The sequence below is a fragment of the Piliocolobus tephrosceles genome, chromosome 8, assembly GCF_002776525.5.
Source record: "Piliocolobus tephrosceles isolate RC106 chromosome 8, ASM277652v3, whole genome shotgun sequence".
Classification (NCBI taxonomy): Eukaryota; Metazoa; Chordata; class Mammalia; order Primates; family Cercopithecidae; genus Piliocolobus; species Piliocolobus tephrosceles.
This window is the reverse complement of record NC_045441.1, coordinates 114,056,939-114,072,269: the sequence shown is the minus strand read 5'-3', so window position 1 is coordinate 114,072,269 and position 15,331 is coordinate 114,056,939. Positions and strand designations below refer to the sequence as shown.

At 35.2% G+C, this 15,331-nt stretch overlaps 1 protein-coding gene across 7 annotated transcripts in view; it reads left to right on the top strand.

Annotated features, from left to right (window-relative positions):
• The window catches only part of POT1 (protection of telomeres 1), a 99,674-nt gene extending 85,653 nt beyond the window's left edge, over positions 1-14,021 (top strand). For all 7 annotated transcript variants that reach the window (XM_026454381.2, XM_026454380.2, XM_026454377.2 and 4 more), the window contains 5 exons: positions 1,051-1,186; positions 7,936-8,024; positions 9,993-10,084; positions 11,925-12,030; positions 13,204-14,021. In XM_026454381.2, the coding sequence (XP_026310166.1) occupies positions 1,051-1,186; positions 7,936-8,024; positions 9,993-10,084; positions 11,925-12,030; positions 13,204-13,316 (536 nt within the window). In that variant the 3' untranslated portion in view covers positions 13,317-14,021. The remainder of the gene's footprint in view (positions 1-1,050; positions 1,187-7,935; positions 8,025-9,992; positions 10,085-11,924; positions 12,031-13,203) is intronic.
• The last annotated feature ends 1,310 nt before the right edge of the window (positions 14,022-15,331 follow it).

Here is a 15,331-nt window from a genome sequence, read left to right as displayed (position 1 = left end):
CTGTGAAACTTTTAAGTAGCATGCTTAGGGAATATTGTTTGGAGTTTTTAAGCATGCATAATGCGGGTTTCTATCTAACTGCAATATGACATAGCAGAACTGTAGCTTCCAGTAACCAAGAGCTTGGGGGAAGGAGGATGGGAACAGGGCAAGTTAAAATGCTACAGAGCTCAACCATTCTTGCCAAAATTCAGCCCTTTTTCTGGAGCAAACACTCCTTGGATTGTTGAAGGCCTCTGGTAGTTTCCAGAGTTCTAAAAAAGGTTTTACGGTTTTTGCCGATATTCTTAACTGCTGTTACAGTCAAGTGTGTCTTTGGATGTCCTCACTCTGCTATGCCAGAAGTGCTTCTCCTTTATAATTGAATGTTGACATTACAAATTCTACCCAAATTTTAGGAAATACACAGAGTTATTTTTTTAAATCCTATTCATTTTGCCTGGAGAGAGGAAGCATTATAAGCTAAGTAAAAAGGACACTGCCTTCTAATAATGGCATGCCACTAGGCAATACTTCTCCGCCAGCTTGGTCATTTGAATGCTTCCTCTGTCATAGAATTAAGTGTGATAATTTTCCCAGGAAAAATGAACAAATTTTATATGTGAATTCATATTACATGAACCACTCATATCTATATTTAAATGGAATATTGACCAGAAAATTGAGATTTAAACTCTAAATTTGCCCAGATATTAATTAGTATATAGCAAATTAGTGAGAATCTGATCATAACCTGGCTTTTAGCTTATATTCCCTCTTTTGGTTATTTGAACCAAGGTGTTCCTGGCATAAAGAGCAATTTGTTTAATGTAAGAAATTAGTTAAAATTTCGCAAGCTTTATATTTTACCCAAGCATTTTTGTGGATTGATTTTTTTAATCAGTATATAGGATTGTACATTTACAAATTAATATTTTTCACATACATTTATTGTCTTTTTCTGTCGATTCCTTTAGTCTTTTATTATACCTCACATGTTGTTTAATGGGACTGTACATTTGTCTACATTTTATTTGCACTACTTGAAGGATTTATTTATTCTCTTAAAAGGAGGTACACTCAGTGAAATTTGCAAACTCTCGAACAAGTTTAATAGTGTAATTCCTGTGAGATCTGGCCACGAAGACCTGGAACTTTTGGACCTTTCAGCACCATTTCTTATACAAGGAACAGTACATCACTACGGGTATGTTTTTTGTTTTGTTTTGTTTTGTTTATTATACTTTTAAGTTCTGGGATCATGTACAGAACATGCAGGTTTGTTACATAGATATATACGTGCCATGGTGGTTTGCTGCACCCACCAACCCGTCACCTACATTAGGCATTTCTCCTAATGCTATCCTTCCCCTAGCCTCCCACCCTATGACAGGCCCTGGTGTGTGATGTTCCCCTCCCTGTCTCCATGTGTTCTCACTGTTAAACTCCCACTTATGAGTGAGAATATGTGGTATTTGGTTTTCTGTTCTTGTGTTAGTTTGCTGAGAATGATGGTTTCCCGCTTCATCCATATGCCTGACAAGGACATGAACTCATGGTTTTTTTGGCTGCATAGTATTTCATGGTATATATGTGACACATTTTCTTAATCCAGTCTATCACTGATGGACATTTGGGTTAGTTACAAGTGTTTGCTATTGTGAATAGTGCTGCAGTAAACATACATGTGCATGTGTCTTTATAGTAGAATGATTTATAATCCTTTGGATATATACCCAGTAATGGGATTGCTGAATCAAATGGTATTTCTAGTTCTAGATCCTTGAGGAATTGCCACACTGTTTTCCACAATGATTGAACTAATTTACACTCCCACCAACAGTGTAAAAGCATTCCCGTTTCTCCACATTTTCTCCAGTATCTGTTGTTTCCTGACTTTTTAATGATTGCTGTTCTAACTGGCGTGAGATGGTATCTCATTGTGGTTTTCATTTGCTTTTCTCTAATGACCAGTGATGATGAGCTTTTTTTCATATATGTGTTGGCTGCGTAAATGTCTCCTTTTAAGAAGTGTCTATTCATATCCTTTGCCCACTTTTTGATGGGGTCGTTTGTTTTTTTCTTGTAAATTTGTCTAAGTTCTTTGTAGATTCTAGATATTAACCCTCTGTCAGATGGATTGCAAACATTTCCTCCCATTCTATAGGTTGCCTGTTTACTCTGATGATAGTTTCTTTTGCCATTCAGGAGCTCTTTAGTTTAATTAGGTCCCATTTGTCTATTTTGGCTTTTGTTGCCATTGCTTTTAGTGTTTTAGACATGAAGTCTTTGCCCATGCCTATGTCCTGAATGGTATTGCCCAGGTTTTCTTCTAGGATTTTATGGTTTTAGATCTTACATTTAAGTCTTTAATCTATCTTGAGTTGATTTTTGTATAAGGTGTGAGGAAGGGGTCCAGATTCAGTTTTCCAGATTCAGTTTTCTGCATATGGCTAGCCAGTTTTCCAAACACCATTTATTAAATAGGGAATCCTTTCCCCACTGCTTGTTTTTGTCAGGTTTGTCAAAGATCAGATGGTTGTAGATATGTGGTAGTGTTTTCAACTGAGAAAATTTTTGGAATTAAAAACTGTTTAAGAGTAATTTTTATTCTTTTATTTCATTGGTGACTATTCAACAGAAACTTACAGTGTATCAACTTATATGTATAGGTTTTTCTGGCATATATCTGTTCTTTTGATAAGCATATATAGTGAGAGTACATACAATGTGTGAGGCATAAGGCTGTCGTCTTTTGATTCCTCAGCCAGAGGCTGGTACTTACTTGTTTTCCTTAACAGTGAGGATTTAGATACCAGTTACAGAGAAAAATTCAGAGCTGCAAACCTAGTAAAAATTAAGTGATTGAATTTCAAAATATCTGAGCCACTAAATCACAAATTTGCTGCCACTGAAAATTGGAATATAAAAGAATTCATTAGAGCTACAAACAGATTTCTACATTTAGAAGGAGGGGATAGGGATAAAATCTCTACTGCTTGATGAAACAATGACCCTGGACATATTCTAATTTGAGAAACCTTGGATTATAGCATATATTTTATCATCCTCTTTCTTTCCTACTTCTAAATTTGTAGCAATGATTAGTCATTGTCATAATGTGCAAATCCTGATTGAAAAATTATATACTGGTTGAAAAATATTATACTGTAAGCATGATACCTCCCTAATTGTGTGGTAAAGTCACTATCAGGCATTGCCCTATGTTCTTCCAACATATCATAAAATTTTAGCCATAAAGCAAAACTGAATGCCACTGACTTAAATTTCTGTGTTGTTGCTGTTTTTACTCTGATATACTCAGTGTCTAATTCCCTCTCTCATTAGCCTTATGATCTGAGAGTCTGTCTTTTTTGAAAATAAAATGATTTTTAGTTAAACCAATTAATTAAAAAATTAAAACTCATAAAATTCTGTTTTTCTTGTATAATAAGTCACTGAGCTTTCTCTTTTTGCATGCAGATCCTCACTCACTAGCTTTTGTTCTTTCCCCTTTCTCTCTATTTTGCCTTCCCAGTACTGGGCACCATGACGAGTCTAAACCAGGAAAGGAAATACTCATTTTAAACTCTGAAATACTACTTCTTCTTTTACTAGAAGTCTCAACAAAATAACCCTAATATTGCGGGATCTGGCCAGCAGCCCACAATGCAATGGGGCTCTCTCTTTGTTCCCAGGCGGATCGGCAGGTGGAGAAATAATAGACACACACGAGATAGTGAAAGCTGGGTCCAAGGGGGTCACCACCTTCTGGTCCCATGGTGCCAACAATGCAATATGCCAGCATTTAATTATTAAGTTTAGTGAGGGCGGGGGTAGGTTAGTGAGGGATTTAGGGTCGTTTGATTATGAGGTGAGATGGTCACATGGAGATGAAGTAATTCTTTAACATCTGTAATAGAAGTACAGTATATAGAGATAAGAATTTACAACATAGTGTGTGCATCAGTAATTTCTAACAGAGCCTTAAAACAGGAACAGCAGTAACAGTTGCAGCAAAAGCTGGTTACAAACAATTCATAGAAACAGGACGTGAAGTTAGACAACCGGTTAGACCAGAAATTCTCAGAAGGGAGTATGAACCCTAAAGAGGCCTAGAAGAGCCGCAGCAAGATGAGGGCGTTTATAGTCCTATCTTATCCATATGGACAGGCACCCCCCATGTGTCCGATTATAGGCTCCCCACAAGGATCGCATTCCATTCCCAGAGCTGTGAACATCTGCTTTTCTGGGATAGGAATCTTGGTGATGTGAAACCTCCCTGACTGCATGTTCATTCATAGGCTTTCTGCAGGGGGAAGCACATCATGCGCTGTTGGCTGATTCTGGCAGTCCAACCTGGCATTGTCTTTACACAATCCTGCATGCAATTTTGTATTTATAGTAATCAGGAGCGTTTCATCTTTTATTCCGTAGCAATAGTTTCAGGGTGTCTTCCTACATCTCCACCTTTTCTCTGATTTAAATGAACCATAGCAATCTATTCCATAGCAGTAGTTTCAGGGGGTCTCCCTACACCTTAAGGCCCCCTCCTTTGTTTTTTGTTTTTTTTTTTTTTTTTTTTGAGATGGAGTTTTGCTCTATTGCCCAGGCTGGAGTGCAGTGGCATGATCTCAACTCACTGCAACCTCTGCCTCCCAGGTTCAAGCGATTCTTGTGTCTCAACCCCCCGAGTAGCTGGGACTACAGGCACGCACCACTAGCACCCGGCTGATTTTTTTGTATTTTTATTAGAAACGAGGTTTCGCCATGTTGGCCAAGCTGGTCTTGACCTCCTGACCTTAGGTGATCTGCCCATCTCGGCTTCCCAAAGTGCTGGGATTACAGGCGTAAGCCACCACGCCCAACCAAGGCTGTCGACTTTTTTACTAGTTGCTTCAAAACTAAGGCAAATGTTGTTCACACTTCAGATTTTAAGACATTTTTACATTTTTTATTACTTGAGTTTCATCATCAAAAGCCAGTATATCTTTTAATTGATTCTTATTTTTATTTTTGGGTTATGAAATAATTTTAACTTATAGAAAAATATAAAAAGTAACATCACAACAATTATGTATCCACCATTTAGATTTAACAAATCTTAACATTTTAACATTATTTCAGACCCTTTTTTTTTTGAGACAGTGTCACTCAGACACCCAGGCTGCAGTGGCATGATTTCAGCTCATTGTAACCTTGACATCCTGGACTCAAGCAATCCTCCCACCTCAGCCTCCCAAGTAGCTGGGACTACAGGTGCACACCACCACACCTGGCTAATTTTTGTATTTTTTGTAGAGACGGGGTTTTGCTGTGTTGTCCAGGCTGGTCTTGAACTCCAGAGTTTAAGCAATCTACCTGCCTTGGCCTCCACACTAACTCTTTTTTTCTCAGAGGTAGCTACTTTTCCAAGATTGTATGAAATCCTTATCAGTGTTTTTATGCCTTCATTATATGTGTGAACTCTTAAGCAGTGTGGTGTATTTTTCGTTTTTTAAATTTATATAAACCGTTTCATACTATGCCAAGCCTTTTGAAGCTTGCCTTTTTTTGATTCATTATTTTTTTCAAGATTTACCCCTATTGACGCATGTAGATTTAGGTTATTTAACGTCTATGGAGTATGTTATGAAGTATCAGAATTTATTAGCCTATTTTCCTATTAATGGATATGTGTTTATTGTTTCATTTACAGACCGTACTGAAGTCACATTGTATGTTTTCTTGTGTATTTCCCTTGTCATAAAATGAGTTCAGTGGGTCATAGCCAGTTTTTTTTTTTTTTTTTTAATTATATGATGTGGTTGTAGTAAGAAATGGAATGAGAGGGAATGGATAATAGAGGACATTTTACATAGTAAGGGTCATTGTTGTTCCCTAAACTTTCATTTCAATTGTATGTGTATGTATGTATTACTAAGATATGATATTAAATGAATTTCTTACTGTGAGTCCTTAACAAAAATATTTGAAAGTTACTCCTAAGGTGTTTACCTGGAATTAGAATTACTGGATTGTAAGTTTTGTTTTATGGGAAAAATACCAAATTGTTCTTCCTATGGTTTTAACAATGTATGGTCCCATCAGTAATTAATAAAATTTTAGTTTCTACCAAGTTCTACCAAGTTCACTCCAACACTTGGTATTAGTATATTTTCTGTCTGATACTTGGCATTAGTCTGACTTATAACTTTCCAGTGAGCATCAGATGGTATCCATGAAGTTTTCGTTTGTGTTTCCTAGATGTCTAGTGTGTTTAAGCAGCCCCCGTGTTTATCAACTATGTAGGTTTCCTACTCTGTGAATTCCATGTTCACATCTTTTGCCTGTTTTTCTATGTGGTTACTGATTTCTTTTTTGGTTCATGTGTGAGCACACATACATGTAATTGATTGTAAGGTTTCTTTCCGTGTTAGAGATACTAATCTTTTGTCGGTTTCATCCATACTTCGAGTGTATTCCATGCCTTTTTAACTTTACAGGTTCTTGTGTTTTATAGGTTTTTTAAAAATTTTTATTTGGTAGTTGCTTTATAGCTTACTCTCATCCCTTTGCTTTCAAGTTTCTGGCATTCTGTTTTGTACGTCACTCATACGTAAAAGCTTATGGCTAAATTTTAGTTTTAATAGTTGAGTTTAAGTATGTTCTTAAGTTATTGATATATTTAGTTTATGTTTCTAATTTTTTGTTTCCCCTTTCGCTGCTTTGGAAGTAAGTAGTTCTGTATTTAATTTTGACTTAATATCCTTAATTTTTAATTTTTATACTATACTTACTTTAATAATGTCTAATGCTAATCAATATCATAGTCTTTTTCTTAGGCAATAATATTATTTCGTTAAATTAACATCTTTTGTTAGAAAAGAAACATCTATTTGTTTCATGAGTAGAAAGGGATAAGGTGCAATATGGTTTTCCTCAAAGTGCAAATGAGAACAAATGTGCATGTACCTTTTAAACTTTTATTTTTATTCACGTATATCTTTTCAAGTATATTTTCTTAACATCTCATAAATATTATGATGATGCATAATAAAAAATAAATTACTCATATTTAAAATACGTTGGTATTCAGGTAAAGCAAAATACCTGTACTACACAATGCACAACTTTAGTGTATTGTGTAGTCTTATACTTACATACATTTCAAAAGTTAACTCTGGAATTAGGCATCATAAACTACAAACCTCTGGATATGTGCTTACTAAAAATATTCATTATCTAGAATCTTGCATGTTCTGACTGTTTAGTAATTTTTCTCTATTTGCCATATTTATTAACACTTTGAATTTATTAAGATATTACTTACAGAGGCCAGGCATGGTGGCTCACTCCTGTAATCCCAGTACTTTGAGAGGCCAAGGCAGGCAGATGGCTTGAGCTCAGAAGTTCGAGACCAGCCTGGGCATTGTGGCAAGACCCTGTCTCTACAAAATTACAAAAATTACCCAGTCATAGTGGTGCGCAGCTGTGGTTCTAGCTACTTGGAAGGCTGAAGTGGGAGGCTCACTTGAGCCCAGGAGGCAAAGGTGGCAGTGCCTGGGTGACAGACTGAGACCTTATCTTTAAAAAAAAAAAAAAAAAAAATTGCTCATAGAATCAGAGAATTCTTAGAGATGATCATTTTCTTCAACTTTTCATTTTAACAAATAGGGAAATTGAGAGCAAAATTAATTAATGATTTGGACCTGGAACCCAGCACCCTGTTCTCAATTTAGAATTGTTTATTCTGAATCTTATACTGCCTTTTTTATTGCCTTTATGTAACAAGCTTACTCCTTCATAATTCTCTTGTGAAATAAGCAAGCACATTACAATATAGGGGATGCAGTATTCTTCTGTTTAATAATTTATATTTTAAAACTACACATGTTTGAGCAGTAAAAAGTTACAACAATTAAACAAGCTAAATTATTTTTAAATATTTATGGTTCTTTCTTTTATAAATTTCAGATGTAAGCAGTGTTCTAGTTTGAGATCCATACAAAATCTAAATTCGTTGGTCGATAAAACATCGTGGATTCCTTCTTCTGTGGCAGAAGGTTAGCTAAATTTCCATGCCCTGCAATTTTAACTGTTTGTATACAAGGTTATTCCACCTGTTTATGTTTCAGTATACCTGAAAGTATACGTATTCTTTCTTTGTATACCTGTTCCTTCTTCTGTAAGATAAACAGACTTTGTAAATTTAAAGATATCTGCCAGGCCTTTCTTTAGTCTGTATTTCTTCAAGCAGGCACCGTCACATTTGTTTGTACTTTCCCCCATGCCTTACTATTTTGTTTTTCCTCCTCAGTAAGCATTCCACTTTACTAGTGCTCTTCTCAGAATTTGGCATTCAGAGTTGGACATTGTGCTGCAGATGTTGTTTGGCCAATTCAGAACAGAGTGAAATTATTTTTTACCTAAAACTGGACACTCCACTTCTACTAGCCTGAAATGTCATTGTATAGCTATTTATTTGTACACTTGGTTTTGTTTTCTTTCCTTTTTAATACAGCCATCTCATGTTTTATTTGTGGTCCGTTGAAATCCTGGGTTCCTGTCACATGAACTTCTTGAACTTGGTCTCCTCATTCTATTCTTAATGTAATTTTTTTTTTCTGTCACATGAGCTTCTTGAACTTGGTCTCTTCATTCTATTCTTAATGTAATATTTTTGTTTTTATGGTTCCTGGGAGTAGTTGCTAAGTTCATCTTTCTTAGTTTTAGTTCACAGTTTTCATCTATTGAGACCTTTTGAAGCCTAAAAATCAGTTCCCCTGTAGTAGTGTCTTTTGTATGCCCTAGTTCATGTCTGTATGTCCTAATTTATTCTTACATGCCCTCTTAATTAGTCCTACTGTTTAAATATGGGTTCCACAGATAGAAGCTAATAAAACATTCTATAAATTGAGTATCTTCTTTTCCAAACAAGAAGATGTTTATCTTAACCTGTGAATTTTCATGTTACCCAGTATCTCTAATTTCGTATTTCTTCCTCATCTTACCAAATTATTAAATCTCAGATTCTGACATTCTTGTCCATTCAACCAGATGATATCCCTTTTTTCTTTTTTAAAATTACAAATTATTCCCCTAGCTTATAATGGAGAGAGGCATGCTAAAACGGTATTTAACTGCGTGCTATTTTTTAGAACATTCTGTATTTTAATTTTATCTTTCATAAAACTAACATGCAATGGAGTTATATTTCATGAATCACTTTTTGTGGTTTCTATGGAGGCTATCAACTGTTTTATTTATTTATTTTATTTATTTATTTATTTTGAGACACAGTCTTAGTCTGTCGCCCAGGCTGGAGTGCCGTGGTACAATCTCCGCTTACTGCAATCTCCGCTCACTGCAACCTCCGCCTCCCCGGTTCAGGCATTTCTCATGCCTCATCCTCCAGAGGAGCTGGGATTATAGGTTTATGTTACTGTGCCTAGCTATTTTTTTGGTATTTTTAGTAGAGACAAGGTTTCGTCATGTTGACCAGGCTAATCTTGAACTCCTGTCGGGTGATCCACCCACCTCAGCCTCCCAAAGTGCTGGGAATACAGGTGTGAGGGTGTCAACTCATTTTAAATATACATTAATATTTAATCAAAAAAGATTAAATTGCTTATCATAAGATATTCTCTCTATGTGGGTATAGTGAAATGTTCCAAAATGAATCTGCTAAATGAGCTTAATTATAGGTTGAGTATCTGTGAAGTTAAAAACACAAACTGTTTGTCCTCTGCTCTGACACCACAGCAATCAGCACAGGAGACTTATGTGACCAAACGCATAGGGGTTTTCACCCTCACACCAAGCAGGCAGTCCCTCAGCAGATGCCAGCTGGGTGTCCTCCAATTCAATTCTGACACTGTCTACCTGGAGATAATGCCAAATTTTTCTTTGTATCTTGAGTTATTTTAGTAAATAAAATTTATAGGTCTATACTATCATAAAACAGTTTTAACTTTACCTTGATAATAACGAATAGCAGACTCATATGGTTTGATCTTTTTTTCCTTCACTAGTCCTGGGTATTGTACCCCTCCAATATGTGTTTGTTATGACATTTACACTTGATGATGGAACAGGAGTACTAGAAGCCTATCTCATGGATTCTGTAAGTATCAGAGGTAGTAAAGATATTTTTAATTAAAAAATAATATTTAAAAAATTGAATACATGTATTCATACCTGCTTTATTCCTAAAAGGACTTAAGGCAACTTAAAATTTTATATAAGTAAAATATGAGCACATAAATTTTGAATCATCTGTGTATGTATCTCTTTTTTTATTTGACACTAAATCTTAACAGTTGAATAGTGGAAAATTAAGGAACAGGGATTTAAAGAGTCATTCCCTATACCACAGCCAAAAAGCAGAGGTATGGCTACACTATGGAGGCGTTATTTGTAATCAACATTTTGTTGTACTATTGTTTGTTTGTTTTTTGAGATGGAGTCTTGCTCTGTCGCCCAGGCTGGAGTGCAGTGGCATGATCTCGGCTCACTGCAACCTCCGCCTCCCAGGTTCAAGGAGTTCTCTGCCTCAGCCTCCCATAGCTGGGACTACAGGTATGCGCCACCATGCCTGGCTAATTTTTGTATTTTTATTAGAGACTGGGTTTCACCATCTTGGCCAGGCTGGTCTTGAACTCCTGACCTTGCAATCCACCCGCCTTGGCCTCCCAAAGTGCTGGGATTACAGGCGTGAGCCACCATGCCCAGCCTTGATCATACTTTTTAAACCTCCACATTTCATATTAGAGGAAATGAAGTTACTTTGACAGGGAAGATAGATATTATTGTATAAAGTTTTGAGGCAGTCTACAAAAATCTTCCTCATTTCTGACAATAATTGCAACTGGAAGTCCCCAAGGCCACTCTTAGATTTGATAATTCACAAGACTCCTAGAACTCACTGAAAACTATTATACTTACAGTTACAGATTATTACAGCTAATGGATGTACATTAAAATCAAATAATGAAAGAGATGTACAGGACCGAGTTCAGGAAAGTTCCAGACATGGAGCTTATGGTTGTCCTCTCCCCATTGAGTTGTGGACCGTTACTTTACCTGCAACAGTGTGTAGCAGTATACATAATACATTGCCAGATAGGGAAGCTCTGCTAAAAGATTTTAGTGGGACTCTATCATGTAGGTTTGGTTGACTGCCCATATGGCTGATCACAGTCTTCAGCCCCTCTTGATATCAGCGTGATACCACATGCTTCAAAGTTCCCACCCTACATCATACTGTTAAACTCTTCATAGTGACCCAAGGCTTCCAGGCAAAAATGTTTCTGTCAAGTGTGACATGGAAAGGGCTTAGAGATTACGTTCCACAAGCTAAGGTCAAAGCCCAGACCTCTCTTAGGGTAAAGTTAAAATATTTACTACATGGATTGGAAAAGAGCTGAGGTATAGTTGAGAGGAGAATTTTTCTCCCACCTACACAGTTCATTTAACCTTTCATTAAATATTTAATGAGCACCTGCTGTGTACTAGGTACTATCCTATGTGATGGAGAGACAGCGGTGAACAAAGTAAGCAAAATTCCTTCCTTCTTGAAACTTATAACCTAATAGGGAAGACAAAAATTAAATAACTATATAATACATATACTATATGTTATATTCATTTAAGCTTAGCACAAGATGTTTTTTCTGTGCACAAAGAGAATAGTCAGCCTCATTGTTTTAAAATCATTATTACCATCATCATTATTAAATCAGAGCAATTTACTTGATTATGTATATCTCAGAGCTATTTTAAGATTAAAGTAGTAAATAAGATTTTGGAGTTGAGACCAGCATTCTAGTTTATGAATTCTACAGTCTTGATAGAGGAAAGCTGTCTAGATTATCTTTTAATTGGACAATATTGAAATATGTGTTAATAATAACATTAAAATGATTATTTCCTTTTTTTTTTTCCTCTCATGAAACATTTTTAAGGACAAATTCTTCCAGATCCCAGCATCCGAAGTTCTAATGGATGATGACCTTCAGAAAAGTATAGATATGATCATGGATATGTTTTGTCCTCCAGGAATAAAAATTGGTAGGCAAGAATATTTTAACAATCCTACAATTCTTTAACTTGAGATAGCACTAGCATATATGTACTCTGTGGACTTTTAGAAGTCTGAAAGCTTTGCTTCAAATGAATTACTAAGTAATGACTGATTACTGTATGATCAACCTTTGATGAAGAGAGTGGCAAGGATAAAATAGTTATGAATCATAATTCTTGCAGTCAAAAGATTTTAAAAATATTTTTAAATATAGGAAAGGGGGGTAGCTTTGATCACAAGCACATTTGACATTGTCATGCTACAAGCATTTTAGTTGAAATTAGACCAAAAGTGATAAATTGTTGGCGGTAAACATTTTCTGTAACAAACTCCAATTATCCAATTTAATTCATGGATGAATTTTTTTATTTAGTGTTAACTAGTTTCACATTTTACAAGCTTTTGTTTTACCAATTTTTTATGAGCTTTGTTTTCTGAATAAACATTTGATTACTAAACTAGATCCTCCTCATTTCAAATTGTACTGCTTATACCTACTGCCACTGAATTTTCCTTCTGTGACCATATTTGTGCTTATGTTGAAACTTGCAGATCTAAGTCATATTAAGACAATTTGATTTTTCTAACAATGTTTTATTGTAGGAAATTTTACCAGCTGCAGATTTAGCAGCTGGTTTAATTTTTATATATTATTTTAAATCAGGCTTTACTCTTCCTGGTCAAGCTTTGCATCTTATAATAGTTACATAATGATAGAAATTTGTGTTGATCTGTAACAAAGTTTAACTTGAATACCTTTATTTGTTGTCAGTTTTAATTTGTGTTAGCTGTTTGGATTCTTTTGGATAGATTTCTAGAAGTAAATCTTTATATCCAAAAGCATGGGCCTGCTAGACCCATTTTAACCACTATTTTAGATTTTTAAAATATATACTAACCATTTTGAAACCCAAGGTGTAATCACTGTTACCTGTTTGTGACAAAAAATTCAGATTAGTCACAATTGCTCCAAAACAATAACATGAATCTAGCATGTATTTTGGAGAGAGAATAATGTTAAATTTGGAAGGGACGTTTTTACTTTTCAAGCCAAAATAAATATTAATTTTTCTAGCTCAGTGGTAAGCTTAGGTACCTATTTCAGAGTTATTTATTTTGTTTTAATGGTTAAATACCTTTTTTTGTTTTTGTTTTTGTAGATGCATATCCGTGGTTGGAATGCTTCATCAAGTCATACAATGTCACAAATGGAACGGACAATCAAATTTGCTATCAGATTTTTGACACCACAGTCGCAGAAGATGTAATCTAATATTGCCATCCAATTTAGCATACATAAAATGTTGCCACTCACCATCCCTGTTTGAGCTTCTTTTCCTGCCCTGAATTTTGTATCAGCAATGTTGATGATTTTAGCATGGGTATGGGATTAGAAAATGTCCTTTCTTTAAATCTCTTGGCTTTTACTGGGTGCAAGGTAAATAATGGCTATAGATTTTATTTTGCTTTCTGTTTTGCTTTTGCACAAACAGACTTGCTTTAACAAGTACTGCTGAGATAAGTGTTTGTCTGATCAAGCTACAGTGCACTTTAAGTAGAAATGGCAAAGTTGCTTTGTTAGGGTGCCGATACTGATGATTTTAGGATAAATTCACTTCTTTAAACATGTGATACATGGTTTGATTGCTTGTTTCTCTCCAGGATAGTAGAGATTTCTCTGTTTCACCTCAACCTAATAAAGTGGTCAGATTTATAATGTTAGTGACTTGATATGATCCTTTTCTAATAGTCTCCTGTAAAATATGCCAGTATTACAACTTACAACTGATTGAATGAGATGTTAACTTAGTAAAATAATTTGACTTTTACCTGACAGTGTTTGTCAAAGTTAAAATCATGAATATTCAATTTTATACAAACATTTAATATATGTATAGATTTGTATATGTTATTTGCCAAAGACAGATATAAATTACCTGGTTTAATATTAGTGAAGAATAAATAAGTGCACACATTTCAACTGTTTCATTTATTTGCCCTAAGTTGAGCCAAAAAGTGATATGAGGCAAAGAATCAAAGCAGGTGTGGCAATACAGCAGATGTTTAGGGCGGCCTACATCCCAGTTACTGTGCTAAGCACTAAACATGTATTTGATCCTCACAGCAACCCATTTTTCTGATAAGAAATCTGAGGCTTGATTGATAAGCTAAGTTCACACAGTTTTTAAATGCTAGAGTCTGTGCCTTAATTCACATAATCTCTATTCAGAGCCTGTACTCTTAACCACTCAGGGATTCTGGAACAGAAGCTAACAGTTTTCTGCAATTAGTCTTTGACTTAAATATCTGAAATAACATTGGAAATAGATTATAAGAGGAATCAGTGTGTTTTTCTATACTTTCAAAATACTTTTAACATCTTATTGTCAAACAAGGATTGGATAACTGATTTTCTTTGCTCATAATAACTCTAAATTCTAGTTCCTAAGTATATTAACACATCTGTATACCTAACTACCAATGTCCCCCATCATCGACTAATCAGCTTGTTTGAGACAATGAGAAAGACTGATTTTATTTTCAGGAATATAGACTCTTGGTTCAAAACATTTTCAGGAAAAATATTTTAAAACCCTACAGTGGAATAGGTGTGTTTCTGTGTTGATGATGTGCTCAGGATACAAAGGTGAGATAAACATTTTTTCTGCCTTCAGGAAGCACTCAGTCTAGAAGAGTAGAGGTCCAAAGGTGCCATAGGTTCACACTGTGAGCCTGCAAGATCTCCACGTTAACAAAGGAAAACTCTTCCTATGAATCTTCATGATGATAGGCCATGTCTCTTTTTATTTTTGTTTTAAATAAACATCCACATTATCATGATTTCTTTTGGTTTATTGTGGAGTTTTGTCCTTGTCATTTTTAAAAACTTTTCAGTTTTTAGCAAGAATTATTCCATCAACACCTAGTGTTTATCTGGAGTGATGTATGCACTCTGTGCTCATCAGGAACCCAGAGTTAGGAGAATTTTTATTTCTGGAGCAACAACTAAATGGTAGTTAATTTTGCCCCAATTTGATTCCTACCCCTTTCTGTAAACACTGATAGAATCTTCCTGTCAGATTTTAAATTACACAAATTTAAGAAAGAGGTTCGTGTGCAGACTCAATCTCAATTTCCACTTTCTGCAGCATCCATTTTTTAAGACACTACTGGATTGACTCATACTTAGAATGCATGTCTTAGAAAAATCTGAGACAGTACATTATTCTTTATCTAGATGTAGCAATGAGAAACACACTACTTAGAGACTTTTTCTGTGGCAACCTT